Genomic DNA, 20,276 nt, shown 5'->3' with positions numbered 1-20,276 from the left:
CCCGGTGTGAGTCCGTTGATGATTATTGAGCTGTCCACTCTGACTGAAGCTCTTTCCACACTCCATACATTTATTTGGTTTCTCCCCTGTGTGAGTCCGTTGATGATTATTGAGCTGTCCACTCTGACTGAAGCTCTTTCCACACTCCATACATTTATATGGTTTCTCCCCTGTGTGAGTCCGTTGATGTGATCTAAGGTTTCCATTGAAACTGAAGCTTTTTCCACACTCCATACATTTATGTGGTTTCTCCTCTGTTGGAGGTCGTTGATGTGAACTATGTGTGCTCATTTAATGAAGCATATTCTGCATTTCACACATTGAAATGTCTATTGCTAATGAAACTAAAGGTGCCCCATTCCCTGGAGTTCTGAGTGTCTACTCCATCACCTTCTTTAGAGTGGGAGGAAAGGGAATCCTGTATGGGTTTCAAGGAAGAGAACAAAGGGAAAGAGAGTACATCAGCCGCCATTAGCACCTTCTGCTCTTTCAACGTCTCCAACATTCCCTCACCTGCTACCCATGTTTCCAATTTTTAGGAAATGAAGTTGCAATGTCATCAAATGATAGTAATTCATGAGCAACTTTCATAATTCTCAAACAATGTTCATAAAGCAGCATGATTTTTTAAAGAATTATGTGCTGTCTGATCTCGTCCCCGTCTTCTGACACAGGACTATCCTAAAATGACACTGAAAAGCAGGATATTCAAGGCAAATAGATAAACTGTACTTAGTGGAATATGTAGTACCTTTTGAAATGATACTAGAATGAATTGATTTTAGAATGCATTTTAATTAATTGATTGTGATTTTATGTAAACTGTTACTTTTATTGTTGTTAGCCGCTCTGAGCCCGGCTTCAGCTAGGAGGGTGGGATATAAATTATTATTATTATTATTATTATTATTATTATTATTATTATTATCTGGACAGGTCAGGGGCTTATGGGGTGGGAATTGGGTGGAGCTTGTAGGAAGGAAGTTGTGTCTTGTTAACGGAGAAATCTGAGGGCCCCTCTGGACAAAAAACAAGGACACCAGCCAGAATACCAAATCAAAACAGCAGCCAGTAGGCTTGGTCTTTATTGAATACTGTCACGATAGGACTCCCACCTGCCACCAGGTGGAACAAGATGGAAGCCCCGAACAGAAGAGAACCCAAACTTTTATTAGATGCTAATCCCAATGTTACAGCCCCCCAAACTACATCACTAATACATCATGTTTCATCATGAAAGAGGAGGTCTGGTGGCAGTAATCTGAGCATCCTGGACCCTGCCCCTTGCCCTCCACCAAACACCCATCAAGTGTAACAAAAGAGATATTTACATTTCCCTGCTAGGAGCAGGAGTGCGTCAGTAGCCAGAGCGGATCGGGGGGGGGGGGCGCAGTGCAAAACAACATGAGTAACATGCGGCCTGACTTATGCACACACACACACACACACACACACCCAACAAGAAAGAAAATGGCCGGCTGGATGGCATCGTCGGGGGAGCCATGCCCTCCCCCGCTGCTACAAAAAACAAGAAGGGCACCCCCACGGCCTAGCTGGCCCCCTGCCCAGAAAAAGAAGCCATAAAATTGCAGCCTAGCCTGGCGGAGGGCCTTGCCCCTTCCAATCAGGCCAGAAGTTACCTTAATCTGGCCGCCAGGACACGGTCCTGAGGATCCTGATCCTGGAAGGAAGAAAACCAAAAGGGGCTTGGACAAAGGGGTCGGCCTCTTTTCTTTGCCTTTTGCCCCACCCCCCACCCCACCCCCCACCCCTCGGCTGGCCATCCATTGTCCTCCCTGACCTGTTTCCCAGCCAAGTTAATCACACCCTTTTGTCTTCATCTGGGTTGGTTCTTTCTGGAATGGCTACCTGTCTGGCACTCAGGTATCAGGAGGCCAGGGATTATCACTCAGGCAGAGGGGCTGCTGAGCTCACATGTCTGTATGAATTTCTGAAGTTTTCCCAGTGAGTCAGTACATAGAGACATTTATCAGTGAATTCCTACATTTGGTATTGTGCAGCAAAGGCCCTTTGAATAGATAGGAAGAAACTGTGATGATTGTGGGGACAAATCAGAAAAGTCACAAAAGTGATGGTGCTGATTTTGGTAGTGGGCTGCATGTGCATGATATCTGCTGGAGGGGCAAACCCCCCCCCAACCTATACATACATTCCTGAAACAGTCTGGGCAGGGCAGGGGCTTATGGGTGGGAAGAGGATAGAGATTGCAGGAAGGAAGGGGTGGGGGGACACGACCCCCCACTTTCCAGGGATGCCTCTCTGGTCGCCTTGAAGGGGTGGCCGATTCTTGGGTGGGAGGGAGAAGCCAAGGCGGCCCCTCCAGAGAATCCCTGCAGGCCCCACCACGGAGACGTCTAAAGGGAAGTTCTCTTTCTGCACACAACTGTGGCATTATGGGTAATCTTGCTATGAGAACTATTGCTTCTTTTCTCTTGCATTCTGGGAAGTCTCGCTCATAATCTTTTCTCTGCTTCTGCACACACTGTACAAACCTGTTCTAAACACACCAAGACATTCCCTCATTCCTCAGTTCATTTTAAGTTCTTGAACAAACAATATGATCTGTTCTTAATGCATAGCTGACCACATCTACGGAACTCGATTATTATATTCTTTCATGTTATGATCAATCATTAGTAATTGTTTTAGTCATGTTATATTAATCTTTAGTTATAATTTAATTAGGAGGTTTCATGCCTGTCTAGTTCCAGCTCCGTTTCCCAGCCTTTAATCTATCAGTGATAAATGGTTATATGTAATTCCCACCTTGTACCTATGTTAACCAATCAGCAACAAGTTGCTTTGTGTTTGTATCAACCAATCAGCCACAAGCACACCTGTGGCAATGTTTGTAATATTCAATAAAAGAGAGTTCCCGGGGCTTGCCCCGGCAGACGCCTCATATGACACCTGCCACTCGTCTGTCGTGGATTCATTCCAACAGACGTCTGCCCAAAGACGGGTCTTCCTAGCTCTCCCCCCCCCCCAATTGCTGCCCTTCCCTGCCCCAGGGATACGCCCCCTCCCCACTTCCTTGACTCCCTCCCTCTGTCCCAGAGTCTCCCCTGCACCCAGAGGCCCCCCTTGGCGTGGCTCACCCCACGCCCTGCGCCCCCGTCTCTCCGTCCGGAGGGGACCACTAAGACGAGCAGAGGAGGGCAGGGGGGTCTCTATCCACGCGTCCCTCACTCCTGTTAACCCTTTCATGGCCCACCTCTCTCTGCGCGGGACCCACAGAGTCCCAGGGATGCCTGCGCGGGGAAATGGGGCGAGGGGGCTTCGTTGGGATCCCCTGGGTGGGCTTCCTAAGGGTCCAAGGAAAACCCCCTTCGCAGTACGCGTGCAGGGATCCAGATCCACGAAAGGGGCTTTCGGGAGCTGGAGGGGGTCTCTGGGTCCTTCTCTCGCCTCCCCCCGCGACCCCTTTACCTCTTTGTCCTCGCTCACGATTCTCCTTTCCCTTCCTGCAACATCCACGTGGGTGGGGGGGATTTACCTGCCGCCCCTCCTCCCCTTTCCGAAAGCGCGCGCCCCTAGAGCTGCGGGGCAGAGCAGCAATCCAGCGCAGAAGCTCCACTTGCGGGAGAAGCAGGCAATTTGGGAGGGGGCTCACACCCCTCATTCCTGGAACAGAAGCCGGATTGGAGGAGGAGGAGGAGGATCCTGATACTTTCAAAGGAGAAGCCCAGGGAAGACTTGCAGCTAGGTGATGTGTAAATCCTGTTACGGTTCTTAGGGAAAGACTGTAGTTAAAAGGTGTGGGAAACTGGGGTGGGTGACGGGTGGGTGACGGGCTCATGTTTCTGAATGCCAAAGACTACTAATTTGTGACAAATCTGTAATGCATCGAAGATGCTGTTGAAAAATGTATTGTGCGAAATGAGGAGAGGTCTTAAAAATCCATGCAACCATCTTCTCGGGGTTCCTACTCTTGGTGTGTTTGAACCTTGTTGCAACACATAAAGATCAGGTCAACTGACCGCCCTTTGCATCTTTAACTTGGCTGGATTCTCCTTCTTTTGCTGACCGGAGGGACCCGCGGGGAGTGGCACCCTGACGAGCTGGGCAGCGGAGTAAATCCGCACCCCGCGATATTTTCCTTCTCAACTCTTTCCCACCTGAGCCTCACCCCCTTACCTAAAAGCCAGACACAGCACAATGTGACAGGATTGTGACTCCTGCCCTCAGCAAACAAAATAGCTCCCCCCCCCCGGAGCAAAGCAACCCCGGGATGCTGAGGTCCCCCAATCCTTGAAATGAAAAGGGGGGGGCTCGGGAAACCCTCAGGGAGCAGGTGGGGAGGGGGCTGCCCAGGCTCCAGAAGCTCCTTCTCGCTGGTTCCTCCCCATCGCCCTCCTGCTGCCTGCCTCCCCTCCGCTTCTACTGGTCCTTTGCAAGTGCGGGGAAGCTCTAGTCCCTCCGCCCCCCCCTCAAATTCCTTCTAAGAGCCTCACATTGCACGGGGCAGGCTCACCTGCAGCGAAACAAAACGCAGCTGCCCTGGCAGAGTGGAGCCAGGCTGGGGCGCACCGTGGGGACCCCAGAAATGTGTCCCTAGAAGAAATGCGCCTCCCCCCTTCTCTGGGGCTCAAGTGCTGCCGGTGGGCTTCCCAGAAGAGGCCCCTGCTTGGCCCCTGAGAGGACAGGGGCCTCTTGGGCCTGATCCTACAGAACTTGCCTGATGTTCTGATGCAAGTGAATCCTCCTTTGTCCTTCAGGGAGAACAGGGTTTCCCAAATTTGGGTCACCAGCTGTTTTTGGACTACAGATCCCGCCATCCCAAGCTAGCAAGACTAGGGATGATGGGAATTGTTGGCAGGCCCTCCAGGTGGCTCTGGCCCAGGCAAGAGAGCCCAGCTACATGTGACCAGTGTGGGGAGAATTCCTTCCCGGATTCCAGAAGTGGGCATCACCTTTGAGTATTGGGGTCAGTGCCCCTATTCCTCCAGCAGGAGCGATTGTGGGGCTTCCTCGCCCGCTTCCATTCAGCTCCGCCATTCCCAAAGGGCAATTCTTCTTCAGCCATTGTGGGAGCAGAAGGGCTGGAAGCTGGAGCGGCTTTCCTTGGAGTAGGCTTTGCTTTTCTTTCTGCCGGACCGACCCCAAGCAATCAACGCCCTCTCTGCCGAAGGGCTTTCGCCATAGGGCCATGATTCATTTGGAAGGGCCGTCAAAGATGGATACATGCGGTGAACCCAGCGGTAACATTCCCTTGGAGAGGAAAACATCAGAGCAAAAAAGGCCAAACACACAAAGAACGCCAGCCCAATCTAGATAATTCAATGATAGGACACTCCATTACGCCTTTGGCAGATCCAGAATTTCACCACTCTTTACCCCAGTTGGAATCTGATCAGCCAATGCCAAGTGACGCTCCTCCCAAGGGAAATGTGACACACAGAAAGCCAGAGACAGATTTAATTGTCTTTGATGAAGACCCCCCGATGGTCCCAGCAATTCAGATAACACCGTCGATGCCGGGAAATTGGGAAAATGCTGCAACTCAACCCCGAGAACAACACCACCGTGCATATCCTAAGAACGGTTGCATCACTACCGAACCAGTGGGAGAGCTGATAACAATTTCCCCACCACCCCTCCATAACTTTTCCGCAGGGTTCTCTCCTGCACAGCACAGAAGGATGGGGGGAGGGAGGAACACGTACTAATAAACGAACACTCCTGTGAATGGAGAGAAGCAGAAAGTGGGGTCCCCAATAGATCAGTATTGGGACCTGTGGCTTTTCAACCTGTTCATAAATGATCTAGAGTTAGGAGTGAGCAGGGAGGGGGCAAAGTTTGCTGGTGGCAGTAAATCGTCCAGGGTTGTTCAAACAAAGAGAGATTGTAAGGAGCACCTTAAAGAGCTCTCCAAACGGGGTGATTGGGCTGAAAATACAGTTCATTGTCAACGAGATTAAAGTTATGCATGTTGGGGGGCAGGGAAACACCCTCTTAATATCATGTGCAGGATCATGGGGTCTGAACCGGGTTTCTCTGTGTGCTCTAGGAGACCAGGGGAGAGGGGAGCTGGTCGCAGCAGGAGGGGGAGTCTCCCTGGATGCTTCAGTAGCCGGCCTCCTCTGGGTCTTCTGGCCCCCCCTCTCCTCCCTCTGAGCCTGAACTGCTCTCTGCCCCAGCCTCTTCCTGCTCACCAAACCCTGTTTCCTCCTCAGCTTGCAACACCTCCCCTCCCATTCTGCTCCATTTTCTACCTCTTTCTGCTCATTGCCATCCCACCACCAGCCCCCAGGCTCTGAGCCTTCTTCCCTTGTGGGTCCCCCGGCTGGTGCCTCCCCCCCCCCCGAACCCAGCCAGTCCATGACAGTAAAAGCAGAAATAACAGTAAAATCAGTATGATGGTAATATGCACTGTGGTCCTCTGGTAGGAAAACTCCCTAGCAGCAGGATTGAATAATAACTTCTGGGACTATGGAAAAGTATTATCTTCTCCAAACCCCCAGAATAAGCAGGAGCTCTAGGGTTGCCCCATGGGGTTCATGATTGAAGATGGGTCCCCCAGGAGACTTCCCTCATACCTACAGCCCCACCTTCCCTTTCTTGAAACTAGGCTGGGGGGGGGGATCTCCCATTAAATTTTAAGTTTTCTTCAGAACGTGTAGAGGGCAGGGATGAAGTTCTGTTGAAGATGATGTGTGTAGAGATCGTGCGGTGGTGGGGTGACAGAGTTTGGTGCAAAACGGTCTTGCATGCTTGAGAAGAGTAACTCCAGGGCATGAGCCAAGTAGCAGCAGGGTAGGGGCCACGTTTATTTCAAGTCCCACACTGAGGTGAAAAACACACACAGAGGCAGCAGGACTTCTTCAGTAACAGTTTACTGAGCTTTCAAAGCATACAGTTCTCACTGGGTCCCCAGTGAGGCACAAAACTTAGCTCCTGAGAGCAAATCCAGTTTCAGCAGTAAAGTCATACAGCATACAGGATATCTAAGCCAGGCACACACACCGGCAGAAGGGAGCAAGGGAGGAAAGAGGCTGGAAGGACACAGGGCAATGGATGTGTGTGTTTCACTTCCTGTCGTCTTGGAGGGAAGTCAGCAACTCAGCATATTCAGGGGCTTCATGAAGAAAAGCTTTCTGCCGCTGCTTGCAGGCACATCCCAGAAACACACACTGATTCACAGTGTATTGCCATATCAGTTGTTCTTCAAAGGTTATCGAGATGTGGTCTAGAAACCAGTATTGTACCAGATATCAATATATCGCCCAGCCCTAATCCTCACTCACCACCAGCAAACCAGATTCATCCTCTCTATCAAAAGGTACTTTACCACTTAGATTATACTCACATTGTTTGACATTGCCTTCAATATTTCATTGCTGTTCAGTTTTACATATAAACACAAGAACTTCAAATACACATCGTGTGTTTAAGACTGATTTCCTGCTGAGTTCATTGCTGTGAAGAAAGAGTGGACACTGAAAGGAAAATATCCCGCACTCCATACATCTAAATGGGTTCTTCCATGGGAAAGTCCCTGGATGTTCCTTAAACACTCCATTGTAAATAAAGCACTTTTTGCAATCTTTTCATTTAAACTGCTTCTCAAACCCCAGAATAAGCAGGTTGACCCATGGGGAAGTTTTCTTCAGAACACGCGGGGGCAGGGATGAGGTTCTGTTGAAGAAGAAGTGTTTGGAGATCATGTAGTGGTGGGGGTGACAGAGTTTGGTGCAAAAACCATCTTGTGTGCTTGAGTACAGCAACTCCAGGGCATGAGCTAAGTAGCAGCAGGGTAGGGGCCACGTGTAGAGCAAGTGCCACACTGAGGTCAAAAAGACACACACAGGCAGCAGGACTTCTTCAGTAATAGTTTACTGAGCTTTCAAAGCCTACAGTTATGACTGGGACCACAGTGAGGCACAAAACTTAGCTCCTGAGAAAAAATCATTGATATGGTTTCTCCCCTGTGTGAGTCAGTTGATGCTTGCTGAGGTGTCCACTCTGTCTGAATTTCCTTCCGCACTCCATGCAATTAAATGGTTTTTCCCCTGTGTGAGTCCGTTGATGTGTTCTAAGGGTTCCATTATCACTAAAGCTCTTTCCGCACTCCATACATTTACATGGTTTCTCCCCTGTGTGAGTCTGTTGATGTCTTCTAAGGTTGCCATTATCACAAAAGCTCTTTCCGCACTCCATACATTCATATGGTTTCTCCCCTGTGTGAGTCCGTTGATGTCGTCTAAGGATTGCATTGAAACTGAAGCTCTTTCCGCACTCCATACATTCATATGGTTTCTCCCCTGTGTGAGTCCGTTGATGTCGTCTAAGGATTGCATTGAAACTGAAGCTCTTTCCGCACTCCATACATTCATATGATTTCTCCCCTGTGTGAGTCTCTTGATGTCCTCTAAGGGTTCCATTATCACGAAAGGCCTTTCCACACTCCATACATTTACATGGTTTCTCCCCTGTGTGAGTCTGTTGATGTCTTCTAAGGTCTCCATTCTGAATGAAGCTCTTTCCACACTCTATACATTTAAATGGTTTCTCCCCTGTGTGAGTCAGTTGATGCATATTTAGGTGTCCACTCTGACTGAATTTCCTTCCGCACTCCATGCATTTAAATGGTTTCTCCCCTGTGTGAGTCCTTTGATGTCTTCTAAGTTTTCCATTATCACTAAAGCTCTTTCCACACTCCATACATTCATATGGTTTCTCCCCTGTGTGAGTCCGCTGATGTGTTCTAAGGGTTCCATTATTACGAAAGCTCCTTCCACACTCCATACATTCATATGGTTTCTCCCCTGTGTGAGTCCGCTGATGTGTTCTAAGGGTTCCATTATTACGAAAGCTCCTTCCACACTCCATACATTCATATGGTTTCTCCTCTGTGTGAGTCCGTTGATGTGTTCTAAGGGTTCCATTATTACGAAAGCTCCTTCCACACTCCATACATTCATATGGTTTCTCCCCTGTGTGAGTCCGCTGATGTGTTCTAAGGATTCCATTTTTACGAAAGCTCCTTCCGCACTCCATACATTCATATGGTTTCTCCTCTGTGTGAGTCCGTTGATGTGTTCTAAGGGTTCCATTATTACGAAAGCTCCTTCCGCACTCCATACATTCATATGGTTTCTCCCCTGTGTGAGTCCGTTGATGTATATTGAAGTTTCCACTCTTACTGAAGCTCTTTCCGCACTCCATACATTTATATGGTTTCTCCCCTGTGTGAGTCCGTTGATGTGTTCTAAGGTCTCCATTCTGAATGAAGCTCTTTCCACACTCTATACATTTAAATGGTTTCTCCCCTGTGTGAGTCTTTTGATGTCTTCTAAGGTTTCCATTATCACTAAATCTCTTTCCGCACTCAATGCATTTAAATGGTTTCTCCCCTGTGTGAGTCCGTTGATGTCGTCTAAGGTTTGCATTGAAACTGAAGCTCTTTCCACACTCCATACATTCATATGTTTTCTCCCCTGTGTGAGTCCGTTGATGTGTTCTAAGGTTTCCATTATCACAAAAGCTCTTTCCGCACTCCATACATTCATATGATTTCTCCCCTGTGTGAGTCTCTTGATGTCCTCTAAGGGTTCCATTATCACGAAAGGTCTTTCCACACTCCATACATTTACATGGTTTCTCCCCTGTGTGAGTCTGTTGATGTCTTCTAAGGTTTCCAATGAAACGGAAGCTCTTTCCACACTCCATACATTTAAAAGGTTTTTCCCCTGTGTGAGTTAGTTGATCCCTATTTAGCTATCCTCTTTGACTGAATTTCCTTCCGCACTCCGTGCATTTAAATGGTTTTTCCCCTGTGTGAGTCCGTTGATGTATATTGAGGTGTCCACTCTGACTGAAGTTCTTCCCACACTCCTTGCATTTGAATCCTTTCTTGCCCATGTGAGTCGGCTGATGTGTTCTATCAGTGAAAGTCTTTCCACACTCCATACCTTTAAATGGTTTCGCCACTTTTGGGGTTTGTTGATGTGAGCTATGTGTGTTCATTCAATGAAGCATGTTGAACATTTCACACATTTTAATGTCTATATCTAGTGAAACCAAAGGTGCCCTTTCCCCTGGAAGTCTGTCTCTCTTCTCCATGACCCTCCTCAGCGTGGGAGGAAAGGAAATCCTGTTTGGGTTTCAAGGAAGAGAACAAAGGAAAAGAGAGCATATCAGATGCAATTAGCACCACCTCATATTTCAACATGTCCTATATTTCCCCTGCACCCTACCCAGGTTCCGAATTTTTAGGAAATGAAGATGCAATGATGTCAAATGATAGTAATGCATCAGCAACCTTTCATTATCCTCTATCATCATTAATAAAGCAGCATGATCTTGGAAAACAGCCTTTTCACATCAATTGTTTTCTCACAGGAAATGCAGCTACTCTCTCTCCATGAAAAGGCCCTCTCTGTCTCTGGTTCATCGTTCCTTTGGACATTTCCCATCCTCGGCATCATAATCCTCCATCCACCCCTGTTTCCACCTCTAGATCTTCATGAATCACCTGCACAGTCCCAGTGGCCTCAGGAAGTACATGTGGACCATTATATGAGACCCAGGTCTACATCTTTTCCAGGGACTGTGGTCTGGGTCAGTCAGAGAACTAGTGACAAGTCTTGGTGCTTGGGGTCAGCTGAATGGGTGCTCAGGGAAGCTCCTGTTCTTGGAGATGGACCTCTGTCTACATGCCTTGCATTGCATGGAGAGAACAGGAGAAGCAGAAGGAAAGCAGCTGGCAAATGGGAAACACCCACCCCCATTGTTCCTTATAATAATGATGTGCTGCCTTATCTCTTGCACCGTCTTCTGACACATGACTATCCTAATCTGGCACTGAAAAGCTGGATATTAAAGGCAAATGGATAACTGTACTTAGTGGAAACTTCATCCTTGAATATGTAGTACTGATTCATTAACAACCTGAAGTTGTGTTATTTCTTGAGATATGAATTTATTCCTGATCTGAGTGTTTTTTCCTACTCTGCTAACTATATGTCAGTCTAGGAGATCGTTATGAAGGAGCAAGTTCTGCAACCTAGAGCCCTAAACAGCCTCGGCCCTGTAGACCTGAAGGAGTGTCTCCACCCCATCCTTCAGTCTGAACACTGAGGTTCTCCTCTGAGGGTCTTCTGCTGGTACCCCCCCTTCAGAGGTCAAGGAAATGAACAACTACCTGACATTTAGAAGATAGTTGAAGGGAGACCTGTATTAGGAGGTTTTTAATGTTTGATGTTTTACTGTCTTTTATGTGTACTGGAAACCCAACCAGATGGGCAGAGTATAAATACTACAATCATTTGTATTATCTTGTGATTTTTTTGTAGTTATTTTGGAATTCGTAGTGCAATATCAGGTCACAAAATGTTTTGGGTGGAGAAAATCACAGGGTTGCGGTAAACAATAATCCCACCCACAAACTCTCATTCACATACAGTCTGTAAATTTGGGAAGGTCACAGGGCTCACCTGTGCTAATACTGGCAGTCTTTGGCCTCCATAGGCACACCCTGTCTGTAGAGCCTCCAGCCACAAGCACTGTCTATCATGAAAATGGGTCCTTTGACTGGGAAGAACCTCAGCTTCTCAGTCACTCTGACATTGCCTACAAAACGTAAGAGGAACAGAAATGCTTTTGAGGTGCACCTTCTATATCAATCCTGAGATCAATTAAATAGGTTCTGCACCCCTGTTTCTGATGACAGGTGTACATTTTCCTCATCCTCAATGAACCAGGCAGTGGAAAAGACACTTGAAGATAAAAGCCTGAGAGAGAGGAAAAAGTTTCTGGCTGCTTCCTGGGTGGGATTGCGGAAACAAAGAGCCGCTTCTGAGAAGGCCTCTCCCCTCCCCTCCTCTCTTCCTCTTTCCTCTCCTCTCCAGGGTGAACAGCCGTTGGACTTGGCAGATTCGCTGTGTCTGGACAGGGCAGGGGTTTATGGGGTGGGAAGAGGTTGGAGCTTGCAGGAAGGAAGGGAAGGGGGGCAGGACTCCCCACTTTCCAGGGATCCCTCTCTGGTTGTCTTGAAGGGGGGGGTCGATACTTGGGTGGGAGGGAGAAGCGGAGCCGGCCCCTTCGGAGATTCCTCGTGGGCGCACGATGGAGACGTCTCCCTACAGACTGGTCTCCTCCCCCCAACCCCGCCAATGCTGCGCTTCCTTCCCCGGGGATGCTCCCCTCCCTCCTCCCCCCGGCTCCCCCCACCCTTGGCCCCCTCCCTCTCTCCCGGAGTCTCCCCTGCACCCAGAGGCCCCTTGGCGCGGCTCACCCCTCGCCATGCGCGACCCATCTCTCCATCCGGAGGGGCCCCCCAAGACGAGGTGGGGAGGGACAGGGGGGTCTCTATCTAGGCGTCTCTCGCGCCTGTTAACCCTTTCATGGTCTGCCTCTCTCCGCGCGGAGCGCACAGGGCCCCAGGGATGCCTGCGCGGGGGAAACGGGGCCAGGGAGTCCTCGTGGGACCTCGTGGGTGGGCGCCCCATGTCCTCCCCTGCGAGGAAAGCCCCCTTCGCAGCGCACGTTCAGGGATCCAGGCCCTGCCGGGGGGGCCCACGGAAGGCGCTTTGGGGAGATGGCGCGGAGTCCCTCTCTAGGTCCTTCTTTCCCCTCCCCTCCCCACCCCCGCGACCCATTTACCTCTTTGTCCTCGATCCCGATTCTCATTTCCTTTCCTGCAACATCGATGTTTTGTTGGGGGGGGGGTCCCCTGCCGCCCCTCCTCCCCTTTCCGAAAGGGCGCGCCCCTAGAGCTATGGCGCTGAGCGGCAATCCGGCGTAGAAGCTCCACTTCCGGGAGAAGCAGCAGTTTGGGAGGAGGCTCACCCCCCCCCTTATTCCCGGAACAGAAGCCGGATTGGAGGAGGAGGAGGAGGAGGATCCTGATACTTCCAAAGGAGAAGCCCAGGAAAGCCTTGCAGCTGGGGGGATCTGTGAATATGGTTCTTATTGGAAGAGTTACAGATAGGTAGCCGTGTTGGTCTGCCATAGTCAAAATAAAAAAAATCCTTCCAGTAGCACCTTTAAGACCAACTAAGTGTATCTGAAGAAGTGTGCTTGCACACGAAAGCTCATACCAAGAACTAACTTAGTTGGTCTTAAAGGTGCTACTGGAAGGATTTTTCTTATTGGAAGACGTTCTTATTGGAAGAGGGTAGTTAAAAGGTGTGGGAAACTGGGGTTGTTGACAGGAGTGGGTGACGGGTCCATGTTTCTAAATGCCAAAGTCTCCTACTTTGTGACAAATCTGTGATGCATCAAAGAAAATGTATTGGGAAATGTATTGTGGGAAATGGGGACAGGTCTTTAAAAATTCATGCAACCATCTTCTCGGGGTTCCTACTCTTGGTGTGTTTGAACCTTGTTGCAACAAATAAAGATCAGGTCAACTGACCGCCGTTTGCTTCTTTAACTTGGCTGGATTCTCCTTCTTTTGCTGAACGGAGGGACCCGCTGGGAGTGGCACCCTGACGAGCTGGGCAGCGGAGTGAATCCGCACCCCGGGATATCTTCCTTCTCAACTCTTTCCCACCTGAGCCTCACCCCCTTACCTAAAAGCCAGACACAGCACAACGTAACAGGATTGTGACTCCTGCCCTCAGCAAACAAAATAGGACCCCCTCCCCCCCCCCTCGGAGCAAAGCAACCCCGGGATGCTGAGGTCCCCCAGTCCTTGAAATGGAAAGGGGGGGGGGCTCGGGAAACCTTCCGGGAGCAGGCGGGGAGGGGGCTGCCCAGGCTCCAGAAGCTCCTTCTCGCTGGTTCCTCCCCATCGCCCTCCTCCTGCCTGCCTCCCCTCCGCTTCTACTGGTCCTTTGCAAGTGCGGGGAAGCTCTAGTCCCTCCGGCCCCCCTCAAATTCCTTCTAAGAGCCCCACGTTGCACGGGGCAGCCTCACCTGCAGTGAAACAAAACGCAGCTGCCCTGGCAGACTGGAGCCAGGCTGGGGCGCACCGTGGGGACCCCAGAAATGTGTCCCTAGAGGAAATGCGCCTCCCCCCTTCTCTGGAGCTCAAGTGCTGCCGGTGGGCTTCCCAGAAGAGGCCGCTGCTTGGCCCCTGGGAGGACAGGGGCCCCCCGTGGGCCTGATCCTGCAGGGCTCACCTGACGTTCTGATGCAAGTGAACCCTCCTTTGTCCTTCAGGGAGAACAGGATTTCCCAAACTTAGGTCTCCAGCTGCTTTTGGACTACAGCTCCCATCACCCCTAGCAGGCAAGACCAGTGTTCAGGGATGATGGCTTTTGTCGTCAGGATCTCCAGGTGGCTCTGGCAAGTGAGCCCAGCTGCAAGTGACAAGGGTGAGGGGGGGATTCCTTTCTGGTGTTATGGAAATTACAGGGGAGGGGGTTACCATCTGACATTAACCCCTGGGACGAGGAACCCCAAACCCCTCTCCCCTCAGTCGCAAAAACACGACTCACACATCTTATAAATACAGGAAAACACGGTCTCTGCATATTATGGATGGGATTTACGGACTTTGTGTTTTATGAATGAGATTTATGAATATCTGAAGCTCACCAATCAAGAGCGCTGTGTTTTGACAGCTAACCAATGGGGGAATCCGTAGACGGCTGAAACTGCCTCCAAACCAGCCTTTCAGCTCAGCCTTTGCACGATTTTCTGAGCACCTTTCTGCTGCTCAAACTATGGGTATATTAAAGCCATTTTGCTTTTGATTGCCTAAAGTTACAAAATTGTGTCTGAATGTGTCCTTTCAACTTGACAGCTCAGGGAATGATTCCTAAATTTGTTAATTCATATAATAGCCATTCTATAACCAATTCTTCCCATTCCGACGCCATTTTAAGGTGAATTTAGGCTTCACCCTCCTCCATGACCTTGGAAGCGGATAGCCACGTAGGGGGACAGGAAACTGTCAACTCCCCTTTGTCTTCTGGAAGAGACTCATGGGGAGGGGGAAAGAGGAACCAGCAAGGTGTCAAGATACTCAGGTTACTTCCACAACCCCTCCCTCAACCCCTCCTGTTGGTGATGTGTCAATGATGTAGTCATGATGTAGTTGTGATGTAGTTCCAGGGGTGTAGTTTGGGGGTTTAGTAGCTAATAAAAGTTGGGGTCTTCTTTTGTTCGGGACTTCCATTTTGCTTCATCTTGTGGTGGGTGGGAGTCCTGTCGCGACAGTTTCCAATAAAGGCCAAGCCTACAGGCTGCTGTTTTGCTCCAAATTGTCCTGGTTGGCGTCTTTTTTGTCCAACGGAGCCCTCGGATTCCTCCGTTAACACAGGTGTTCTGAAAGCCCAGCTCAGGAGTAGCCCTGAGGGCAAGGATGTAATTTGATTATGAATTGATTTTAGAATGTATTTCAATTAATTGATTGTGATTTTATGTAAACTGTGTTACTTTTACTGTTGTTAGCCGCTCTGAGCCCGGCTTTGGCTGGGGAGGGTGGGATATAAATATATTTTATTTTATTTATTTATTTATTTATTTATTATTATTATTATTATTATTATTATTATTATTACAGTGGCACCCCGGGTTACAGACGCTTCAGGTTACAGACTCTGCTAACCCAGAAATAGTACCTCGGGGTAAGAACTATGCTTCAGGATGAGAACAGAAATCGTGCGGTGGTGGCACAGCAGCAGAGGGAGGCCCCATTAGCTAAAGTGGTACCTCAGGTTAAGAACAGTTTCAGGTTAAGAACAGACCTCTGGAATGAATTAAGTACTTAACCCGAGGTACTACTGTATTGTGTCGATAGTTTTCTTGTTCTTTAGGTGATGGGTACTGGAGAGGTGTCCAGAGATGTATCTGATAGAGTGACCAACTGTTGCGCTTGTGTAACCCTTTGATACATACTAGTGAAGATGCTACTCGAAAAGTATTCTGGGTGAAGGGGGGGAGGTTTTAAAAGTTGATATGAATTGTCCAGGGTTGCTCAAACAAAGAGAGATGCAAGGAGCTCCAAAAGGACCTCTCCAAATGGGGTGAATGGGCAGAAAATACAGCATCATAAAGTGATGCAAAAAAACCTACACCCATTAATATAATGTATAGGCTCATGAGTATGAATAATAATAATAATAATAATAATAATAATAATAATTTATTATTTGTACCCCGCCCATCTGGCTGGGTTTCCCCAGCCACTCTGGGCGGCTTCCACAGAAACCAAAAAACACTAAAATATCATACATTAAAAGCTTCCCTGAATAGGGCCGCCTTAAGATGTCTTCTGAATGTCAGGTAGTTGTCCATCACCTTGACATCCGATGGGAGGGCATTCCACAGGGCGGGCGCCACCACCGAAAAGGCCCTCTGCCTGTAGCTTCGCTTCTCGCAATGAGGGAACCGCCAGAAGGCCCTCGGCGCTGGACCTCAGTGTGGATTTCTCTGTGTGCTCTAGGAGACCAGGGGAGAGGGGAGCTGGTCGCAGCAGGAGGGGGAGTCTCCCTGGATGCTTCAGCTGATGGCCTCCTCTGATGGTCTCCTGGCCCCCTCCTCTCCTCCCTCTGAGCATGAACCGCTCTCTGTCCCAGCCTCTTCCTGCTCACCAAACCCTGTTTCCTCCTCAGCTGGCAACACCTCCCCTCCCATTCTGCTCCCTTTTCTTCCTCTTTCTGCTCATCGCCATCCCACCACCAGTCCCCAGGATCTGAGCCTTCTTCCCTTGTGGCTCCCCCAGGATCTGAGCCTTCTTCCCTTGTGGGTCCCCCAGACTGGTGTCTCCCCCCCCCCCTTTTCACCCAGCCAGTCCATGACAGCAAAAGCAGCAGCAACAGTAAAATCAGTAGGATAGTAATAAGCGCTGTGGTCCTCTGGTAGCAGCATGATTGACTAATAACCTCTGGGACTATGGAAAAATATTATCCTCCCAAAACGCCAGAATAAGCAGTAGCGCTGAGGTTCCCCTAAGTCAGGGGTCTGCAACCTTTAAGACAAAAAGAGCCACTTGGACCCGTTTCCGAAGGGGAAAAAAAAACTGGGAGCCGCAAAACAAGCCAAATGTAAATAACCACACATTCTTCCCCTTCCCCCATTCTCTCTCTTTTCCCTGAGTCTATTTCAGATAGCAAAGAGGGGTATGGTACCTCTCATATCCATTTTTTGCAAAGCACCATGTGCATAGAGGGCATTATACAAATTAATACATAGATATTTTTGTAATTTATTTCCCTCCCAAGTATCCAGAATAGCCCATCAATAAACAAATTAACAAAATGATGTTCATGTGGAAGTAAAGGATAAGGCGGTCAGATTACACCAAAGGAAACCTAGAAGTCCTGTTAATGGGATAGTGCAAGTTAACAGCATGTTGCTGGCCATGTCAACACCTTCATTTGGATTTTAAAAAAAGTTTTACTTAACCGTTTGATGAAATAAGAATTTTGGAAAGATGCTGTCCAAAATGACACTAACGTATTTACAAACCGCAGGGAGCAAAGAAAAAAAAAAGATTAAAAATAAAAACACAGAGAATTTATGAAAATATAGGTTTCCTATTTCCACCCCACAGGAGTCACGGCTGCTGTTTTGAAAGGCTTATGAGATGGTTTCGAGCTTTCAGAGTTCATCTTTTTTCCCGCAATAAGGTGTATCTATGTCCACTGGGTGCTAGCTTCTGGAATGAACTTTCAGGTGGGCTGCTTACTATGTCTTGAAGTGGCTGACCAGGTGCTACATCAGTTGGATCTGGGCCATGGTGAAATTCCCTGTGCAGTTTCCCAGAGTGCAAATCTAGTACAAATTGCTTGAGTTTACCTGGAGTAGCCACATCGCTGAAGTCTGGGAAGACATACATGTGCCTAAAACTGTCAATAGCAATAACAGGACAGTCTGCTGGAGTCTTCTGAATGTGGAGGAGTGGATGTCTGAACTTGTCACAATCAGCATGTAAAAAGTTTATCGTACCCTTTTCACTTATTAACTGCCGTGCAACTTCCTGCTGGAACTTCTCTAGACTTTCTGTGTCATCTTTCATATGAAAGAGTATAAGAAAAGGAAGACCCTCTTCTGTCAATTCCTCTCCATTCTCAAACGTAATTTCACGAACAAGTGGAACACATTTATCTTGAGTCCATGCATAAGCCAAGTCAAAATTGGTCATAGAGCCCAAGTAAACCATATCTGGAGCATTTTCCCCAGGTGGCTTATAGATCACGTTGTCCCCACTAAATCGTTCTGGTTTGGAAACAGACCCAAATGCAGCAAGGAAGACACAGTCATCATGCAAAATATTTGCTACTCTTTCAAAAGTCTTGTAATTATCAGAGTCTTTGTGTTCAAAGTATCCAATAATATTTCTTTTACTGTGATCTAGAGACTTAATTTCTTCCAAGCTGAGTATTTCTCGAATAGGATTACTTTTCTGTTGTCGGATATAATCTGCTATGGCTGTCACTGATCTCTGACCCCGATATTCTCTCTTCATCATCATTCCATTCTGGAACAATTTTAGAGTTGGATATTTGCTTATCCTGTACCTTTGAGCTATGTCCGAGTGCTGATCACAATCTACTCTGGCAAACACAACTTGATTCTTATCTGGGAAATCCTCTTTAATGACATTAGAAGCTTCCTCAAAAATAGGATGCAGCATTTGACTAAAACGACACCAATCAGCATAAAAATTCACTAAAGCAACATCTGCATTGTTTAAAGTATCATCTATATTCCCACCATCGAGGCTTGTTATTTCACTTCTTGCTGGATTAAAAAACCAGGACACCAGAAAGAGGAGGAGGCGGCGGCGGCCCCCGGGCTCGGGGAAGATGGCGGCAGCTCTCATGGCGGGGGGGGGGGGCGTGAGGCGGTGGGTTGCTCGGTCTCCCTGCCGCTCCGGCTCTGTGGCTCTCTTTTCCCCCGGCCTCCAGGGGAAGTGCGCGGCGGGCGGGCGGGCGGGCGCCGACACGGAGATCCTGAAGCACCACCGCCACCCCTCTCTCTCTCTCTCTCTCTCTCTCTCACACACACACACACATACCGCCCCGCCATCTCGAGCGCGCTCTCTCTCTCCCCCTCGCCTCAGGTGCCTCGCGCGCGGGGCTGAGGAGAGCGTGGCCTGGGTGGGCGGGGGAAGCTATGAGCCATGAAGGCGCCTGGCAGAACTTCCCTCCGGCGGCAGAAGCAGCAGCAGCAGCCCTTCTCTGGCCGCCGCCGCCGCTTCCTCCTCCATCCCAGCAGCCGCCGCCTCTCGAGCTCCGCTGCCGCCGCTGCCTTGCTTTGCCCGGCTCGGCTGCCCAGCTCCATCCCCCTCCTCTTTCTGGCGCTTCTGCTTTTCTGCTCAGGGTCCCCGAGGATCTGCGGAGCCGCGGCAAAGGTGCAAAAGAGCCGCGGGTTGCCGACCTCTGCCCTAAGTGGTTAATGAGTGAAGATGGGCCCGCCAGAAGACTTTCCTGGTACCTGCAACCCATCATTCCCCCTCTTGCAGTTAGGCTTCGGGGGGGGGGGGAATCTCCCATTAAATTTTAAGTTTTCTTCAGAACGTGCAGGGGGCAGGGAAGAAGTTCTGTTGAATAAGTAATGTTTGGAGATCATGCGGTGGTGGGTGTGACAGAGTTTGGTGTAAAAACCAGTCTGACACATAAATACCCATCTTGAATGCTTGAGCACAGCAACTCCAGGGCCTTAGCCAAGTATCGGTGGGGTAGGGGCCACATGTAGAGCAAGTCCCACACTGACGTTAAAAACACACACAGAAGCAGCAGGACTTCTTCAGTAATAGTTTACTGAGCTTTCAAAGCATACAGTTCTCACTGGGTCCCCAGTGAGGCACAAAACTTAGCTCCTGAGAGCAAATCCAGTTTCAGCGGTAAAATCATACAGCATACAGGATATCTAAGTCAGGCACACACACCGGCAATAGGGAGCAAGCGAGGAAAGAGGCTGGAAGGACACAGGGCAATGGAGGCCTGCCTTTCGCTTCTTGTAGTCTTGGAGGGAAGTCAGCAACTCAGCATATTCAGGGGCTTCATGAAGAAAAGCTTTCTGCCACTGCTTGCAGGCACATCCCAGAAACACACACTGATTCACGGTGTATTGCCACATAAGTTGTTCTTCAAAGGTTATCGAGATGTGGTCTAGAAACCAGTATTGGACCAGATATCAATATATCGCCCAGCCCTAATCCTCACTCACCACCAGCAAACCAGATTCATCCTCTCTATCAAAAGGTTCTTTACCTCTTAGATTATACTCACATTGTTTGACATTGCATTCAATATTTCACTGCTGTTCAGTTTTACATATAAACACAAGAACTTCAAATACACATCGTGTGTTTAAGACTGATTTCCTGCTGAGTTCATTGCTGTGAAGAAAGA

General features: G+C 48.9%; 2 protein-coding genes, 1 long non-coding RNA gene and 1 pseudogene across 6 annotated transcripts in view; 1 reads left to right on the top strand and 3 right to left on the bottom strand.

The window, feature by feature from the left end:
- LOC308486242 (uncharacterized protein) overlaps window positions 1–3,640 on the bottom strand; it is a 43,775-nt gene extending 40,135 nt beyond the window's left edge. For both annotated transcript variants that reach the window (XM_081022828.1, XM_081022832.1), the window contains exon 1: window positions 3,451–3,640. The gene's annotated coding sequence lies outside the window, so the exon portion shown is untranslated. The remainder of the gene's footprint in view (window positions 1–3,450) is intronic.
- LOC308486502 overlaps window positions 1–20,276 on the top strand; it is a 43,114-nt gene that overhangs the window by 17,593 nt on the left and 5,245 nt on the right. The gene's annotated exons all lie outside the window — the stretch shown is intronic.
- LOC308486287 (uncharacterized protein) lies at window positions 7,842–12,810 on the bottom strand. Of its 2 annotated transcripts, XM_081022977.1 has the most exons (3): window positions 12,628–12,810; window positions 11,460–11,595; window positions 7,842–10,117 (listed from the first exon to the last, which is right to left on the bottom strand). In XM_081022977.1, exon 3 carries the CDS (start codon window positions 9,691–9,693, stop codon window positions 7,930–7,932), a length of 1,764 nt encoding a protein of 587 aa, XP_080879103.1. In that variant the 5' UTR covers window positions 9,694–10,117; window positions 11,460–11,595; window positions 12,628–12,810; the 3' UTR covers window positions 7,842–7,929. The 2 variants fall into 2 exon arrangements, with proteins under 2 accessions (XP_080879103.1, XP_080879104.1); XM_081022978.1 differs by lacking the exon at window positions 11,460–11,595.
- On the bottom strand, window positions 17,100–18,848 carry LOC308486102 (endoplasmic reticulum resident protein 44 pseudogene; annotated as a pseudogene). Its single transcript has one exon. The product of its transcript is annotated as an endoplasmic reticulum resident protein 44 pseudogene (transcript).

This window comes from Podarcis pityusensis (assembly GCF_964106645.2).
Source record: "Podarcis pityusensis genome assembly, chromosome: 10".
Lineage (NCBI taxonomy): Eukaryota > Metazoa > Chordata > Lepidosauria > Squamata > Lacertidae > Podarcis > Podarcis pityusensis.
This window is presented reverse-complemented; position numbering and strand designations above follow the sequence as displayed.

Coding starts and splice junctions, on each gene's coding strand:
- LOC308486287 (XM_081022977.1), bottom strand. CDS start 9,693: ATGGAGTGTGGAAAGAGCTTCCGTTTCATTGGAAACCTTAGAAGACAT.